Here is a 19,858-nt window from a genome sequence, read left to right as displayed (position 1 = left end):
CCTTTACGTCGCGTGTACTGGGATTACGCCCAACGTAACTCCCAGTTTCAGACTCTACGCATTTTAGGGTCTAAATTCGTTAAGACCCACATCCAACTTCTAGATTTGACCATTTATAACCCTCTTAATCCATAAAGTCGGTGACTTTAAGCCTTTGCATGGCTAGACAAGTCACTAACACCCATACTACTCCATTTCCTAACACTAGAAAGCTCAATACTCATGCGACCAAGATGGAAACTTTATGGATTTATAACACAAATACCACTGAAATGGGACAGATCTAGGTCCATGGAGCACATTACACTCATAAAGTCTCCACCTTTGGGACTTTTAACCCTAAAATGGTCCATGGAACATCAAACCAAAATGAAGAGGAAAGTTTTGAACTTTATAACTCTAAATGCAGCTCCTTCCTCTGTAGATCTCAGATCCAAACTTGCACTTCAAGCTCTAACCTCCACAAGCTCCTCTCCTCCTTCATCACTAACAAACCAAGGCACTTTTAACTCCAAAACACTTGCTCTCAAGCAAAGGACGATTGAGAGGCTCTATTAGAGTTTTACTCACTGATATGAAGGCTGAGAAATGAGACTTAGGATCCATTATATAGTGCACAAGTCAAATATTAGGGTTTACATCTGGACCCACTATGCCCAGCGTAACCGTGGGTACGCCCAGCATACCCAGGTGAGTCCGCATCCAAATTAAGCGCATGAGTACGTGCAGCGTACTCCCCAGAACACCCAACATAGTTATTTGCTACAAGTACTCTTACAAAGGACCACTTTTTACAACTTGACAAAATGGTAGGGTATAATAGCTTTACCTGGATTTCGGGAAGTTACAATGCTCTTCCACTAGAACCATACTTCTCCCTCGAAGTCTCATGTCGAAAAGAACTCTGGATGCCGCTCCCGCATCTTTGACTCCGGCTCCCAAGTCAGCTCAGACCCCTTCCGGTGCTGCCACTGGACCTGAACCAGTGACACCTCCTTGTTCCTCGGCATCTTGACCTTCCGGTCCAAGATCGTGATCCGTCTCTCAACATAATTAAGACCCGCATCCACCTGGATATCCTCCTATGGTACCACTGCCGACTCGTCGGCTATGCACATCCTCAGTTGAGACACGTGGAAGGTATCATGAATCTGGCTCAACTCCACAGGTAGCTCTAATCGATATGCTATCGTGCCCACCCTCACAATAACCCTGAACGGTGTAATATACCGGGGCCCCAACTTGCCCTTTTTCTTGAATCAGATCACTCCTTTCCAAGGAGACACTTTCAGGAGTACAAAATCTCCAACTTGGAACTCGAGCTCGGATCGACGCATATTCGCATAACTCTTCTGGCGACTCTGGGCCGTCAGCAATCTCTTTCTAACCTGCTATATCTGCTCTGTCGTCTGAAGCACTATCTCCGTGCTGCCCATCACTCGCTGCCCTACCTCTCCCCAACAAATGGGAGTCCAACACCTCCTCCCATACAATAACTCAAAGGGAGGCATACCAATGCTCGAATGGTGGTTGTTGTTATAAGAAAACTCAGCCAAAGGAAGATACGTGTCCCAGCTTCCTCCGAAGTCAAACAAACATGCCCGAAGCATGTCCTCGAGCGTATGAATCGTCCGCTTACTCTGTCCGTCCGTCTGCGGGTGGTAAGCGGTACTAAAATGCAGCCTAGTACCAAACTCCTCATGGAACTTCTTCCAGAACCTGGAAGTGAAACGCACATCTCGATCCGAAACAATCGAGATCGGAACACCATGCCGCGATACCACCTCTCTCACATACACTTCTGCCAGCCTCTCTGCGGAAGAGCTCTCACTGATAGCAAGAAAATGAGCGCTATTTGTCAGTCGGTCCACGATCACCCAAATTGCATCGATGCCTCTCGCAGTCCTCAACAATTTGGTGATAAAATCCATGGAAATCTGTTCCCACTTCCACTGGGGAACCTCAAGCGGCTGCAACTTGCCATGCGGACACTGGTGCTCAGCCATAACCCTGCGATAGGTCAAGCACCTCTCTACAAACCAAGCCACATCCCTCTTCATACAGGGCCACCAAATCTCTTTTTAGGTCCAAATACATCTTAGTGGCCCTGGGATGGATCGAAAACCTCAACCTATGCGCCTCCTCCATCAAAATAGCACGTGCCCCACCCTCAAATGGCACCCAAATCCGGCCTTGGAAGGTCATAAGCCCCTGGCTATCGGCAATGAACTTTGATATCTGCCCAATCACCCGCTCTCACTTTCGGTTCTCCAGTCTCATGGCCTCTACTCCCCCCCCCCCCCCCCCCCCCGAATGGTGTCCAACAACGGAGTCATCACTGTCAACCTCATACAAACATCTCGTAAAAGGGCGCTCTCTACCCTGCGACTCAAAGCATCGACTACCACATTAGCCTTGCCCGGGTGGTACAGAATCTCACACTCATAATCCTTCACCACGTCCAACCATCTCCTCTGATGCATGTTCTGGTTGGGCTGATCCATCAGATACTTCAAGCTCTTGTGGTCCGTGTATATGGTACACCGAACCCCATACAAATAGTGATACCAGATCTTGAGGGAGAACACCACAGCCCCCAACTCCAGATTTTGTGTAGGATACCTCGTCTCAAGAGGCTTCAGGTGCCTCGATGCGTATGCTATCACATGCCCTCTCTGCATCAGCACCGTGCCCGGACCTGATATCGACGCGTCACAATATAGCACAAAGTCCTCCATTCCCTCCTGAAGGGACAAGACCGGGGCTTCGCACAATCTCTGGTGAAGTGTCTCGAATGAGGCCTGCTGCTCTGGGCCCCAACTGCAAGCCCGCCCTTCCGGGTCAACCTGGTGAGAGGAACCGCAATCCTGGAGAAATCCTGAATGAATCTCCGATAATATGCGGCCAACCCCAAGAAACTCCTGATTTCCGAAGGGGATCTCAGTACCTCCTGGCTCATGACAGCCTCAATCTTGGCCGGATCAACCAATATCCCATTTTGGTTGACGAGGTGCCCTTGAAACTGGACCTCCCGTAAACAGAAATCACACTTGGAGAATTTGGCGTACAACCTCTCCGATCTCAGAACTCCGAGGATCTCCCTCAAATGCTCCTCATGCTGCTCTCTGGACCTCGAATACACCAATATATCATCAATGAACATGATCACCGAATGATCCAACATCGGCCTGCACACCCTGTTCATGAGATCCATGAACATCGCCGATGCATTGGTGAGCCCGAAAGGCATCACCACGAACTTGTAATGCCCATAACGAGTCCTGAACGTTGTCTTCTGGATATCCTCATCACGCATCCTCATCTGATGATATCCAGACCTCAAATCAATCTTGGAGAACCAAGATGCTCCCTGCAACTGATCGAACAAATCGTCGATCCTCTGTAAGGGGTAACGGTTCTTGACCGCCAGCTTGTTCAACTCCTGGTAATCAATGCACATCCGGTGGGAACCATCCTTCTTCTTAACAAAAAGGATCGGCACTCCCCACGGCGAGCTACTCGGCCGTATAAACCCCTTCCCCAGTAGCTCCTGAAGTTGCGAGGACAATTCCTGCATCTCTGGAGGTGCAAGGCGATAGGTCACCTTGGCGATAGGTGTTGCCCCCGGAACCAAATCAATACGGAACTCCACCTACCTCTTGGGAGGCACAATCGGAAACTCCTTGGGGAAAACATGCGGGAACTCACGCACTATCGGGACCTCATCGACCGACCTCGGTCTCTCTGCAGCTATCCTCGTATCCATCACATAAGCCACATACCCACTACAGCCCTGCTGTAGACTCTACCTTGCTATCACGGCTGAACAAAAAGTCGACCCAGAACGGGTACCCTCGTCGTAAACTATAAGAACTCCCCCACTAGGGTCTCGTATGGTCACCAGCTGTCGCTTGTAGTCGTTAACCGCTCTAAATCTGCTCAACCAGTCCATGCCCACGATGACACAGACATCTCCCATAGCAATAGGGACTAAATCAAGCAGAAACTCAACGCTGAATATCTGGAGTACACATCCTCGAATCACATTAGTGGCATACACTGCTCTATCGTCAGCTATGGAAACTCGCAAAGGTCGACTCAACACCTCACAACAAATACTAATGTGCTAACTAAAGGCTAACGACACAAAAGACCAACTCGCACCCGAATCAAATAACACCAAAGTAAGCACAGAACACACATGAAATGTATCTACGCACATCATAATATAAGCATAACACCACAAACTCAGAATAAACATATGAAAGAATACATACCAGCCACAACATCGGGTGTTGCGCGGAGCTCCTTCACTGTCAATTGGAAAGCTCTCCCTCAAGCCTTCGGCGCCTCGGCCTTCACCAACCGACTCTCTGTAGCTCGAACAACAGCAAGGACAGATCCCTAAGTTGACCCTCGCAACTACGGACACTCGGCCTTCCGGTGTCCAGTCTGGTTGCAGTGAAAACAAACTGCAAACCCCTTAGGGCAATCCTTGGCCATATGCCCCTCCTTGCCACACTTGTAGCAAGACCCTGCTCTACACACCCCCTCATGAATCTTGCCGCACTTGCCACAAGTGCAGCCCATCTGGTTCCCAGATTTCGAATCGGCGGGCTTAGCATGGTTGGCAGCCAGTTAGGACTGCACCAGTCGCCAATCCCTCCCCTGAGTCTCTAGCTTAATCTCCCTCTTCCGGGCATTTTCCTGATGCTCGGAAAATATCCGGTACGTCGAGTTCGCCATGAACTCGCAGATGTCTCTGCTCAAAATGCTCAAATAATGGCTCATACATACCTGCTCAGAAGACATGTGCTCAGGGCAGAACATCGCCCTCTCATGAAACATCCTGGTGATCACAGTAAGAAACTCTGTACCCTGCTTAAGGGTCAAGAACTCCTGGGCCAATCGCTCCCTTTCCACCGGGGGAACGTACTCATCATGAAAGATATCGGTGAACCTCTCCCAGGTCACCGCAGCAAGCTCTATAGAAGAATAGTGCGCTGTCACAAACTTCCACCAATCCTTCGCCCCCAAGCGAAGTTGGTTCAGCGCGAACCGAACCCTCAGATGCTCCGGACATGAACATGTGTAGAAGCACCCCTCAATGTTAGAGATCCACCTCATCGCAGCTATCGGATCCTGAGTCCCATCAAACTCTGGTGGCTTCGTGTTGCTAAACTCCCGGTACAGCAATGCATCACCACCTCCTGCGGCCTGGCAGCAGCAACGGCTGCAGTGGCTGCAGCAACAACAACATCAGTAAGAGCAGCATAACGCTCATCGAAAGTCTCGATCAGGGTGGTCTTGATAGACCCGAACATCTCTGGAATCTCAGCACGGATGGCAGCGGCCACCTTATCATGAATCATCTAGCGGAGCTCCTCATCGCTCACACCCCCTTCACTAGACCCTGTCCTGTGGCGTGTACCCACCATGATGTCTCTCTAAAACACAACACAAGATATTAGAGACTCGCTCGAGTGTACACACACTCCATATCCTAATCCTACTTGATCCCTGGTACCCTAAGGATTCTTACTTGGGCTACGCACTGATCCGCTGCCTTCGGTAATATGGAACCAATACTACCACCCACACCGCATCAATATTCACCCCAAGTCCTCCTCCTAGGATCCCAAATCCCAAGCACTCTACTCTCTCTCTCTCTCTCTATGCATAGTCTACGCTCAAGCAGTTCTCGCATAAGCTCCTCGTTGCTATCTATTCACTCTCAAGCATCTCCTAGTAGCAAAACCCCTAGGTTAAGGCATCACAAATCAGGCCACTCTAGTCCTAATAAGAATACCTAGCCTACTCTAGCATGCATATCATATCATAACATATACCATAACTCATAACGTAATGGTATTTTAGGAAATCACAGTTCGGGTGCTGGCTGATCGTACACACTGCTCTGCTCGGCTCTTTCAAAAACTTTTTACTCATGAGAAAATTTTGTAAATTTTATTTTGAAAATCTCCCAAATCCTCAGTTTGAGTTCAGATGTGCCCAAAGATGTACCCGAATCCCTCAAACCAAGGCTCTGATACCAACTTGTAACACCCAAATTTTCAAAATAATTTTTCACATTTTATAAAACACATTTTCATTCATAATTGTCATAAAAACACCATTGTATTACATATTCAAAACATAACATCACATCCCAAGATCAAAATATAAAAACTCCTCGTGTGTGTACTGATCAAGCCGGCGCCTTCCCACGATCCTCACTGGTACCTGAAACACATAACACAACCCTGTAAGCATAAATGCTTAGTGAGTTCCCCAAAATACAACACACAATACATATTAGCCACTCGAGGCTATAACTCTGTTTGACCCTCTGGTCAATGTATCTCAGTGGGACCATCCACTCCCATAACTATGTGGGCCCTCAAGCCCTAACTCTGTGGACCTTACGGTCTTAACTCTGAAAACTCTAGCACATACATAGCATAAATCACATAGAAAGCACGTCATGCAAAAGCATACAAAATACTCTGTCACATAACTCTAATTACAACTCTAGGTAAAGTATAGTGAGAAGACTTACCTCGGGTCACTCGGTAAAATTTCGAACTCTGTAAAATCCGATCTAGCCTTCGCTTAATCATATGAAATAAACACTCTAAATCAATACATCTCTCAAGGCTAGACTATTCCTCCTCTTAGTACTCTTAGAAGGGTAAAAGACCATTTTACCCCTCTCATGGCTCAAAGACCCTAAAGTTGACCAAACCCTAAAAGTCAACAAAAGTCAACTCCCCGGGTTACCCTGCACGTACCGCACATGTACGTTGGGCATACCCGGTGTCTTTACATAAAGCGGGGTGCGCGACCCTTTACGTCGCGTGTACTGGGATTACGCCCAACGTTACTCCCAGTTTCAGACTCTATGCATTTTGGGGTCTAAATCCGTTAAGACCCACGTCCAACTTCTAGATCTGATCATTTATAACCCTCTTAATCCATAAAGTCGGTGACTTTAAGCCTTTGCATGGCTGGACAAGTCACTAACACCCATAGTACTCCACTTCCTAACACTAGAAAGCTCAATACTCATGCATAACCTCATATTCGCGACCAAGATGGAAACTTTATGGATTTATAGCACAAATACCACTGGAATGGGACAGATCTAGGTCCATGGAGCACATTACACTCATAAAGTCTCCATCTTTGGGACTTTTAACCCTAAAATGGTCCATGTAACATCAAACCAAAATGAAGAGGAAAGTTTTGAACTTTATAACTCTAAATGCAGCTCCTTCCTCTGTAGATCTCAGATCCAAACTTGCACTTCAAGCTCTAGCCTCCACAAGCTCCTCTCCTCCTTCATCACTAACAAACCAAGGCACTTTTAGCTCCAAAACACTCGCTCTCAAGCAAAGGACGATTGGGAGGCTCTCTTAGTGTTTTACTCACTGATATGAAGGCTGAGAAATGAGCCTTAGCATCCATTATATAGTACACAAGTCAAATATTAGGGTTTGCATCTGGACCTACTAGGCCCAACATAACCGTGGGTACGCCCAGCGTACCCAGGTGAGTCCGCGTCCAAATTAAGCACATGAGTACGCGCAGCGTAATCCCCAGTACGCCCAGCGTACTCATTTGCTACAAGAACTCTTACAAAAGAACACTTTTGACAACTTGACAAAATGGAAGGATATAATAGCTTTACCTGGATTTCGGGATGTTACATTATGTTTGATAAATGATTTTGAAAACGAAATTTTTGGATTGTATTTTTGGGATGTTTCACTAGGGATGTAGATTAGGTCAAAGTGAGTTGGAAAAACTATTTGAATTCACCAGAAAACTGCCTGGAGGCTAGCCAGAAAAATTCCAAAAATTCTGCTGTTGAACAAAAAGATGGTCAGAAAATGGTTTTCCAATGGTGGCGAAAACTAGCACAGATCAAGGAGGAGGAAAAGAAGAACCTACTTGTTGATTTTGGTGGCTGTTGGTGGTGGTCGACAGCAGCAGCTGGTGGCGGACGGCGACATAACGATGGTTCTTAATTATAGGAGCTTATTTTCGTCGGATCTTTGATGGTCGAAGGTATGGGAGCTGTTGGAGAGGTGGTCGGAGTAGTTGGATAGCAGAACAAAGCCTGAGTATTACTCCGGTGGCGGCCTAAGGTGGCAGCACAGTGGTGAAGCGATGGTCAAGTGTTGGAATTCTAGAAAGAATGAGGGAGAGAGATTGGTGTAGGGAGAATGTTTGACACTTGTCACTCTCACAATGAGCCAAGTTTCTTCATTACGAACATAAGACGTGTCACGTTCTCAAACCACATGTCAAATGTCAACGAAGAACTATCACGTTCTTATTTTCCGAGTATGCCAGTCAGATCTCCCGAACATGCTTATTCTAATATGTGATCGAAATTTCCAAAGGAATGACGTAACTATGTTATAAACGCATTTGAAGTTATTATCTAGTTATAATTATAGTTGTGTTGTTTCGACAGATTTCATAAAACAACTATAACTTCGTTTATTTACGAGATGCACAGCTAACCCAACGAATCGCTTCAACGTTTACTTACGGAAAACTTAGTTATAAAACTTATATGTTTTCTCAATAGAACGTAACTTTCACAAACGATCTCCATTTTCGACATTCTTTATATCCATGATTGTATTCTTAGGCAGTATCTGTTTGGATTATTATTTTTCATATGTATACCAAACACATAAATCTTATTTTCGATGCATTAATTAAATACTTATATACTATGTATAGTGTTTTGTTTGTTAACGAGCATAATTCATCGGAGACAAAAAGGGTATTCTGTATGCAATTCTAAGTATGAAAAGTTTATTTGCAAGAAGATGATGGAATACAATACATTAAGTATATTACAAAGAATGTTCATGATGACTGAGACTGATGAACGATGACCTAATTTTCCCGTTTGTTACATATTCCATGGAAGGTTGTTAGAGGGTGTTGAAAGTGTTGATTGTTAGGAAGGGATAGAGTTCGATGCATCGATAATTTTCCTCTCTATTAATATTCACGGAGCGTGGAGCCGAGTTAACATTCACAGGTTAGAGGTTTGTGCCATAAAAGTCGTGTTAACTTTCTGGGTGTAGTGTGAAACAAAAATGGAGTTGCTGGACTTGGTTATAGTAAGATAGTTATGGGTCAATTATTCCTCAATTCTCTATTAATATTCACGGAGCGTGGAGCCGAGTTAACACCCCACCCCCCCCCCCTCCCCTGATTTTTTAGTTATAATCAGCCCTCATATTTTCATTTATACATTTTTGGCTGTGGCCCCTCCTGCTTATCAATTTTTTTACATATTATATTTCCCCCCCCCCCCCCCCCCCCGAAGCAAACGTTGAAACTCCACCCATGGTTGATTGTGACTCTATACACCCCACAATTGTTAAGTGAGAAGCATTCTCTTTGGTTGTCAATATTCGAGTTGATCACTTGTGTTGAAAGAGTAATTGTTATAATGAAATACTTTAATGAGTTTCGGGATGCTAATGAGAGGCTAGACTCTCAGTTCTTTGTGACCTCGAATTCTTATTTTAATTTAGTACGTTTAATTCATTGAAGATTTGGAGATTATTATTATGCATATAAGGGGCCTACGCCCTACGTTTACTTGACATCACTTGTCGGGGTCTAAATTTAGTAAATTGACTAGTTCCTTGTCTCTGCGGTTTTTTGTTGCATTCCCTCGTACGACGAATTTTATTCTTGAGAAGAAGACCCAAGATGATTGGCTTGTTCGTTTATGTTTGTTTAACACCTTATCGAACGTATTTACACAAATACGAACAATATAATTTGTTAAACAAACGAACAAGAAAAAAAAATTCCTTCTTTTATCTGTTTGTGTTTATTCATTTGTCCTTTTAACTTAAACGAACAAAAATGAACAAACTTTGTTCATGTTCGATCGATTCGTTTACAACCATACGTATCTATTAAATTTTCAACAACCAATACATTATGAACTAATTGAAGATTTTCATCTTAAGGTTTATATTTTTGTAGTAGATTACTTAACGTATTACCAAAGAAATTTAGACTTGTTACAATTCTTGAATTCTTTACAGTTACAAGTTTTATACGCAAGCAATCCAAAACGAAACCAGTCGTCTGACTGTAATAGGAGGCTGCTTTCAATTGCAAATAAAGAAACTAAAAGAATTTGCCGATGAACATTCTTTCTTCAAAGTTGACTTCGACTTTTTCGGGACAATAAGTTATTGCTTATTTTGTTACAAGTATTTGTGAATTGTGAGGATGAATCAATCCTCGTGCAATATTTTCCTATAAACATTTCAAGTTTTCCCTCTTCTATTTAAATAATTGTAAACTTACAAAGAGATTCAATTAAAACTTGATAAAAGTCAGCTATGAAACAGTCAAATATGTTCTTAGTTCTCATTGTTTGCATTCTATTTGCATTCCTTCGTCTTTAAATTACTATGATTAATTTAATAAATGGTTTAAGATATTTACTTAGTAGCAAAAACTATAAATAAATAAAAAAAACCCTATATATAACAATCAATATTGAATGAATAGATAACTTTATATATATAGATCTATCGTCAAAAATTTCAACCTTCAATTTTTTATGTAACTAAAAAAAATCTTTAAATATTATAAAAATACAGAGAGATTAATTACCGGTGTTCCTTAACGTGTAAATATCAAATTAGATATTATATATGTTGTAGCACAAGTGATCATGTCCTATCCATTATTAACAAATGGCATTTGAATGTACAAATAGATAGACTAACAACCCTCATACATAAATACTACCTCAAAGTTCGTCTAATCATTGTAGTGTTTGTATTACGATTACAAGATGACAACCGAAATCACAACAACAACAACAACAACCTCCATTAGAAACCGGCCTCCAAATACTGGAAATCTCATAACTGTTCTTTCTATCGATGGCGGAGGCATCAGAGGTATCATCCCTGGTGTCATTCTCGAGTATCTCGAATCACAGCTTCAGGTATATATACATAACTCCCACATACATATTAAACTACTCATGGGAATTATATACTTTTAGACATGTTTTATTGGGCTTAATCAATTAATAACATGTATATATACATGCAGGAGTTAGACGGAGATGAAGCAAGATTAGTGGATTACTTTGACGTCATCGCTGGAACAAGCACAGGTGCTCTAATAACAGTTATGCTAACAGCTCCAGACGAAAACAACCAACCTTTTTATGCTGCTAAAGGCATCGTTCCATTTTATCTTGAAAACGCCCCTAAGATTTTCAAACAAATCGGGTAAGATTATGGATCATGTTTCATGTACATGCATACGCCTACGATCGTATGATCCCTCTCTAAACGACTTTTTAAAATTCTTTTGGTAAATTTAGAGGGCCATTTGCTGGGATTATAAAGCTGTTGAAGGCGTTGATAGGACCAAAGTACAACGGAAAATATCTTACAACCCTCGTAACAGGCTTACTAGGAACCTTGAAGCTGAGTCAGACATTGACAAACGTCGTCATACCTACTTTTGACATAAGGGATATGCAACCTGTGGTGTTTAGTTCATATCAGGTTTGGGTTTTTGCTAAATCACTTAATATAATCACTTAAGTTGGGGGTTATTAACTTGAGAGATATTAAAAATGGTGATTTTGAAGGTGACAAGAGAGCCTACCACAGATGCACTATTATCAGACATTTGCCTTGGTACGTCGGCAGCACCTACGTACCTCCCTGCTCATTACTTTCAGAATGGTGATCGTGAGTTTAACCTTATTGATGGTGGAGTCGCGGCTAATAACCCGGTAATTAACTAACTAATTACAAACTACAACTATTGTCCCTATATATATATATATATATATATATATATATATATATATATATATATATATATATATATATATATATATATATATATATATATATATATATATATATATATATATATATATATATATATATATATATATATATATATATATCATGTTTAATAGCTACATATAACACTCTCAATCGATGCATGGGCGATTTGAAGAGGTTTAGATAAATGCATGATCTGGTCTAGATCGGTCCTTGAGTTCATAAAGATCCTATATTTTCGTTTTTTTTTAAATAAATACTAAATATAAAAGATAATTGTAACCAAAGGACGAAGTTAAATATTTTAAAATTACAAACTATAAATAAACATATAGGTGAATTAAGACTTATATAAGTTATAAAATACGCGACGTTTGTATTAATTATTAGAAATTAGAAATGGACGGAATGTTTGAATATTTAAAACCAACAAACGGGATTAATTAATTAGGGATTATAATGTCAAAGAATTCTAAAAATACTATAATATAAGGAATAATTAAAGTTGGTAAACAAACGGAAAATTTAAATTAACAATCATTAAAATTACAATAAAAGTCATATGAAGTTTATAGATTATAAAAATACTTATAGAAAGAAAAGGTTAAATACCACAAAGTTTATAATGATGATATATTTTTTTATTTATATGATGTGATATTCTAATGATATGATGACATGTTAAAATTAAATATTTTTTTTTTACAAAACATACTAAAATTTTATTTTATTTGATTTACATTAAATTTATTTTTTTTTTTCAATTTTGATACTGTTTTTTGTTCCGAATTAAATATCATTTTTTTAAAATTTTGTTAAATGTTAACACGTCAATATGTGATGTCAGCATACATGTCATCAAAATTGACATGTCAACATGTAACCTGATTGACCGATTAAGTGGGTAGAATTGTAAAATATTGAAAAGCATAATGTTAAATTTGAGACAAAAATACAATGTTAAATTATAACTTTGATATAAACTTGGTGTCTTTTGTTCTAATTACCATAAAAAGTATACCAGTTCATGAAAATTCTAAAACTCGTAAAGATTTTTAAAAATAGAAAACGAATTCTAGATATACTAACTATTAACAAAATAAATTCAATTACTTGGAAGTGCATTGAAAATTTATCGAAGTTATTGTCTATTTTAGTTTGTTTGATCTATTGTCCAAAAAAAAACTATAGTATATATTCAATTTTTAGTTGTAATAGTAGCTACATGTTTCTCTCATAATAGTTATGCTTGAGGGCATAGCACCAACAATGCTCACAGCGGTTGTGGTATGATTATGGGTGTTGAAAACTAGATATTCAAAGTTTGGATATTAATAATTATGGATACGGATTCGGATATTGAATCGATTATTTGAAATTAATTAATAGGCAAAGTAATTTAAATAACTCCTTTTCTAGAATGATGCAATCTACAAATTTAGAACAAAGAAATCTCATCTCTAGGTAAGTTTCATTTTTGAAACCAGAACTCAACATGAACTCATTTAAAACGTACTTAGATTTACTTAGTTTATATATAATAGAAGTTGTAAGATTTATATCGTGTAGTATTCTAGTTATTATTGACTACACTAATGTTAATAAAAGGAGACATTCGTAAGATCCAGTATCGTATCACACTTTGAAAACAAAAAATGAAATATGAAATTGAGAATTTGGAAGCGGCAATATCCCAATTGAATAAGGAGTGATTTTCTAACTCTTACAAGGCTAAACAAAGTGGAATTTTTCATTATTAAATAATGTATAAAATATAAAAAATAATTAAAGAAGATAAATTCCAAATATCAGATATTCGAGATATCCGAATTCTTTGAAATCATTAGTTTTATCTGAATATGAAAAACCGGATATTAGATTTTTGGATATCCGAAATTTTCGAAATTTCGGATATATTCAAATCATTTTTTTGGATTCTTGGATCAGTTTTTCGGATATCGGAATTTCCGGGTAAATTCATAATGTTTTTTCTAGAAGAAACCTCTTTAGTGGCTCGGCTACGTCACACCCCGGTAGTGCACGGATATCAACCACCGAGAAAAATAATCAAACCTTTAAAGAAAATTGTCCCTTGGAAATTATATATATATATATATATATATATATATATATATATATATATATATATATATATATATATATATATATATATATAACTTTCTATCCTTTTTACCACCTTATGTATACTCCACCTCTTTTTAAAACCATCACAGTAAACTCAAACATTTGCAAATACTTTATATAAGAATCCATCCCATAATAGCACAGTTCATTCCAACCCACAACCCATTGATAATTTATGTGTCGATGTTCCATCCTATTAACCGCAATTTGAGTCATCCCATCAATTTTTTGGATAGCACCAAACTTTTTTATGCCCCCTAACCGAAACACAAAAACAAAGATGATGAAGTGATCCCCCAAACAAAACCCGAAAAGCGGACGCATAAGAGGTGGCGTCAGTGACCTACATTAATCTAAAGTCCGAAGAGTGTTATTTGCTCTACTAATCGTCCATTCTTGTAGTAATTATGGAAGTAATTACGTTTGCAACCATTAGCTTAAGAGCACATTAAACCCAAAAAAGGTGTAGTAAATAAGGATTAGCGGCTTTATTCCCCTTTTATGGTCCACAATAAGACAGTCTATTAATCCTTTCTATTTCTAGCAAATTTATAATGTTACACCGTACCATCTTTATTAACTATATAACTACAAAAAGACTTTTTTAGGATTGGTCTTATCCAGAAAAACTTCAAAACATCAGATTTAGCGCGCAACTCTATTATACATGAATTCGTTATAAAGCCTAGCACATTGGATAAATTGTCAACTAGTGCTAATAAAGACATTTTCAACCCTACACTAAAAAGCTATGATTTCACTATAAATTAGATTATAATGTTTCTACCTACATTATACATAACGTTATATATAATATTTGATTTCAGTGTGTATATATATATATATATATATATATATATATATATATATATATATATATATATATATATATATATATATATATATATATATATATATATATATATATATATATATATAGGGAAATGATCAAATAAGAACACCTAAAAGGTTGAGAACGCGAGAACAGTTCTGAACCAATCAATATATAAGAGTGTTAACGGAATTTTGCAATGCAATTAAATTATAAAAAAAAAGTATAATCATATTTTTCGTATAATTTAGGGATTATGCCGGTTGCCAAAAAAAACATTTTTTTATTAGTTATTTTTAAAAGAAGAATTTAATGTTATTTTTAATATTATTAAGCGATAACAAACGTGTTTTCTGATTTTGTTTTGAGACTTTTCGGATTTTTTTTATTAGTCGCAATGTGTACATATTTATCAGTGAATAAATGTGTTCATAAAAAAAAAACTTTTTTTCAGAATTTGTATGATACCATATTAATCATAAATGATTAGAAAATAAACAAAATAAAAATTGATTTAATATATAACATATTTATCTAACAACAATCAATAGAAATATATTAATCTAGTAGCATTCATAAATGAGTAAAGTCACATTACTTTAATTTAAAAATACATAAATCTAATATTCATCAAGTTTTATTCTCTAAATTTAATTCTACTCATAAATACATATTTGTTTCTTTTCTCGCTGCCAAATAAGTTTCTTTTTTCATGTGATGACTCTTTTCACATGAAATACGATGTTTTTCACATGAAATACGATGCTCTGGTATTAACTTGTTCTGTTGTTTGACAAAAAAATTCGCAAGCAACATTTGGTAAGGGTCATAACTATTTCGAATTCACGTGCCTTGAATACCTATCACAATTTTAGACAAGTGAAAAATCAGCCTTGATTTTTCATATTTGAAATGCAGATAAAATAGATATAATCATAAAATCAATACAATACGATAAAAAAGATAAATAAGTCCAATACATTTGCAATCGTAAATGAATAAAGCATAGTTATGATATATAAAAAGAATCTAAAAACACATATAATCATAAATAAATAAATCACGGTTTCAATCATATATAAAAAAAGTCAATATACAAATATAATAAAAAATTAATAAAGCATAATATAGAGATAAACAAATCTGATATATCACAAGCACAAATGAATAATGCATAACTGTAATCGTATATAGTAAAAATCAAAATTCAGTACTAATCGTAAATGAATAACATAAATTTCTAATATAAAAAAATCTTTGTAATCATATATGAACAAAATATTATAAGAATCAATTTTCAATGTCAGCTAAAGCATTTGTAATCATACATAACATCTAGAAATAAAAAATAAATTGTTGGAGCAATGGACAGTAAAAAACACTGATATTCACAAATGAATATCATGAGACAAACAAAAGCGAAATCCACATCAAGCCTTAGCGGATTAATAGGATTTCTCAGAAATAGTGATTCTGATTAAATAATTAAACCCTAAAACTGAATGATTTCACGAGACATACGTATACAAAGATCCGGTCAAATCCACAGCAAAATTGAATCACCAATGACAATTGAATCTCCGGGATTGCATAAAAGAACCCTAAATGAATTTAAAATAACAAAATCGGAAACTAAAACGAAGCAATTACCTGGTAAAAAGCAATAGTTATAAGAATTAGGGTTTTTGTGGAATAAGGGTTGAGTAACTGGAGGGATATCGGTTGCGGGATATCAAAATCCAAACATCGGGCACCAAAATTCTTGCATCACAATGCCCTAATGGTGCTACTGTCCACCCATTCGCTTCTCCGACATCCGATTCATCTTCTCCGGCTGCTTCGCCTCTTAGCGATTGAGACGTTCATCCTTTGCCTGTCGATCGACGTTCGTCCTTTACTTGTCGATCGACAATGTCGATGATGGTGGCATAAGCTTTTGATTTCTATGAAGATAATGACATCGAGAAAATTGAAAGGCGGTGTGCCCTATGGAGAGAGAGAGAGAGAGAGAGAGAGAGAGAGAGAGAGAGAGAGATGAAATTGAAAGGAAAGAGTGAGAAATTATAGGAATTAAATAAACAATCAATTACTATTATACCCTTTTCACTACTTCAAAGTTACACTTCAATACCAATAAATTCCATAATATACATAAATGGTCCGTCTAATAATAACCTTAGATTTGAATATTTAGATGGTCTAGATCTGTTCTCGTGTTCTCAACCTTTTAGGTGTTCTCATTTGATCCTGCTCCTATATATATATATATATATATATATATATATATATATATATATATATATATAGTATTAAATTTTAGTGTAACAGTAAATATATGTTGGGACCTTAGCATTTCTTTTTTTACACTATACATATAATCGTATAGTATAAAAGATGGTATATACTATATAGACTAAAGTCTTCCAACCCATTATACTATATTTGACACTATGAAGAATATATATATATATATATATATATATATATATATATATATATATATATATATATATATATAAGATTGGAGCATTATAATATAAAAGTTACTTTTTATTATAACATTCAAGATGCTCTTATTATAGAACAATATAACTAGAAAATTCTTTTTAGTGTTAAAAATAGTATAATAGGTTGGAGGACTTTAGTTTGTATGTTATATATCTTTTACATTATAATTATAGGTATTATATAAAAAAAATAGTATTAAAAGTTAGAGATGTTCTAATATTTTGGACTTGAGAGGGTTTCATGAATCTTAGACCAATTTCGTACTTCAAACGCTAAACTACCATTTGGCAAAAATACTACTCTTTACCAAGATAATATCTATATTTTCATGCAAAATGAAAATTATCATGCAATAAGTATCACTAATAACTTATATACAATTGTATATAATTAAAATATGAAGTGCACGTGTAAACATTTTGTCTTGATTGGCAGTCATTGGTTGCCATAGGGGAAGTGACAAGGCAAGTTATGAAAGAAGATCCAAATTTTGTCCCAATCTCACCTCTCGATTACGGAAGATATCTTGTCATATCATTAGGGACAGGCACCGAAAAGCAACCACCTATATACGATGCGAAAACAGCAGCGAAATGGGGTGTGCTTGGGTGGATGGTCAATAATGGTTCGGCCCCATTGATAGATTCTTTCCAGCAAGCCAGTGCCGACTTGGTTGTTTTTCATAACAATGTTGTATTTGAAGCCCTCAATTCCACTGACAGTTATCTTCGAATTCAGGTATGATTCTCTTATTTTCAACCTTTATTGATAGGTTACATGGTACAACTTGAAAATGGACATCAAGGAGACCTTTAAATATTGGGTTAATCTCATAAACGAGTAACAACCTATTTGTCTTTTAAAAAAGTATTATTCTAAAAAAAAAGGTATCATAAATAGGTAACAATGATATAATGGTATTTTGAGAACACAAAGTTTCAATTGCTTACTTTCTGATAGCATTTTTTAAAACAATTGTGTTATATAACAAATAGATCGTTACAAGTTATGAAGTTAACCTTTAAATATTTGTAGCTTTATTATAACAGCTTGTCGGTATAAAGGTACCCTAATCTTAAAAATGCATTAATTTGTGTACTTTGACAATATATATTGACATCCATTCACGAGTTGTACAATTAAAAGTTGATTAGAATATTATACTTCAAGCATTAAAAGTTGTATAAATTTATGGATTCAAGTTTTCGTATGCTCCTATTGAAAAAACTAGGATGAAACATTGACCGGAGACTTGGCTTCGGTGGATGTTGCGACAACTCAAAATTTGAACAATTTGGTGAATGTTGGCAAAGCTTTGCTAGATAAGCCGGTTTCTCGGGTGAATTCCGATACAGGGGTATTCGAAGTGCTTCCAAATGGTGGTACAAACCGTGAAGCATTGAAAAGGTACAACTCCAACTCCATTACCAAATTATAATAGCCACCCTTCGATATGGTATAGTTTCTTGATGCATGTTTTCTTTTTATGAAACCAGGTTTGCTAAACAGCTCTCGGATGAACGAAAACTAAGGGGAAAAAATTGTACAGCACAGGAAGTGCTTGAGTGATGTTTATTCGATAATTTTATGAAATTATTCAAATCTGGAGAAGGTCGTAAATTTGTAATAAATATTTGTTAAATTTAATTGTTGTTTGTTTTAGTATAACAGTAAAACTGATTATATATACGTATTTATGTTATTGTATATGTTTGTATATTGATCATAATGATGTTGATCAATATAATGTTTTCTTATAAAAAAAAGTATAGTGTGTATTTATTGGGAATTTTAATAAGGAAGTTTATAATCCATTACTATTACTTACGGTTTTATGAGAATAATCTATGACATCTCCATTTTCACGGACAGAAAAGACCGATTTTGTTTTTACTTTATAAAAATCAGAGTATCTCTTTCAATAAAAACATTGCGGAATTTGTTCCCAGAAAAACATGATAATTTCATTATCAAAGCATTTCCGAAGAAATGTATTTTTATTCCTTTTAAAACATTTGGGATGTCATCGTCAATACAGAAACATAAGCATAAACAGAACTTACATTCATTTACACTAGTGATCTATATCTTCTTAATCTCTTAGTGTAACGTAGCATCACATTGTCAACTGTGATACAAGTAAACTGAGTGGGTCAGGTTAGGAAACCTGGTGAGTAGATAGGGTTTTCAACCCACAATAATATAATTATTATGTTTAATCATCAAACAATTAACCCAATTACCCATCCCCATTATCTTTTTTATTCCTAAGTACCTTCCTTAAGGATTTATCCTAAGGGTCGTCTCCTACATCATATTTACCTCTCATCTCTTTGTTGGATTAGTGTCTAAGTCCATAACTATTTTGGTATGTACTTGACCCGATGGTGCATGGTCCTTTTGGGTTGCCTTCACCATAGCAACTTGATTGGAGAAATAAACAAAGAGAGAGAGGTTATTATGATTTATTAATATGTTATAAGAATAATATATTAAA

The 19,858-nt window shown here is 37.0% G+C and overlaps 1 protein-coding gene across 1 annotated transcript; it reads left to right on the top strand.

Annotated features, from left to right (window-relative positions):
- Positions 1-10,754: 10,754 nt before the first annotated feature.
- On the top strand, positions 10,755-19,175 carry LOC145043935 (patatin-like protein 1). The gene is made up of 7 exons (XM_078992709.1): positions 10,755-11,011; positions 11,122-11,303; positions 11,399-11,585; positions 11,672-11,818; positions 17,797-18,099; positions 18,593-18,768; positions 18,858-19,175. Exons 1-7 carry the CDS (start codon positions 10,856-10,858, stop codon positions 18,928-18,930), a joined length of 1,224 nt encoding a protein of 407 aa, XP_078848835.1. The 5' UTR covers positions 10,755-10,855; the 3' UTR covers positions 18,931-19,175.
- The last annotated feature ends 683 nt before the right edge of the window (positions 19,176-19,858 follow it).

The sequence above is a fragment of the Lactuca saligna genome, chromosome 4, assembly GCF_052625555.1.
Source record: "Lactuca saligna cultivar CGN05327 chromosome 4, ASM5262555v1, whole genome shotgun sequence".
Classification (NCBI taxonomy): domain Eukaryota; kingdom Viridiplantae; phylum Streptophyta; class Magnoliopsida; order Asterales; family Asteraceae; genus Lactuca; species Lactuca saligna.
This window is presented reverse-complemented; position numbering and strand designations above follow the sequence as displayed.

What these genes read in the sequence shown, in the direction of transcription:
- LOC145043935 (XM_078992709.1), top strand. Translation starts at nt 10,856, where the DNA reads ATGACAACCGAAATCACAACAACAACAACAACAACCTCCATTAGAAAC. An exon ending in AAGATTTTCAAACAAATCGG is followed by an intron (nt 11,304 to 11,398) that starts GTAAGATTATGG and finishes TGGTAAATTTAG; the next exon opens with AGGGCCATTTGCTGGGATTA. An exon ending in ACAGTTATCTTCGAATTCAG is followed by an intron (nt 18,100 to 18,592) that starts GTATGATTCTCT and finishes TGAAAAAACTAG; the next exon opens with GATGAAACATTGACCGGAGA.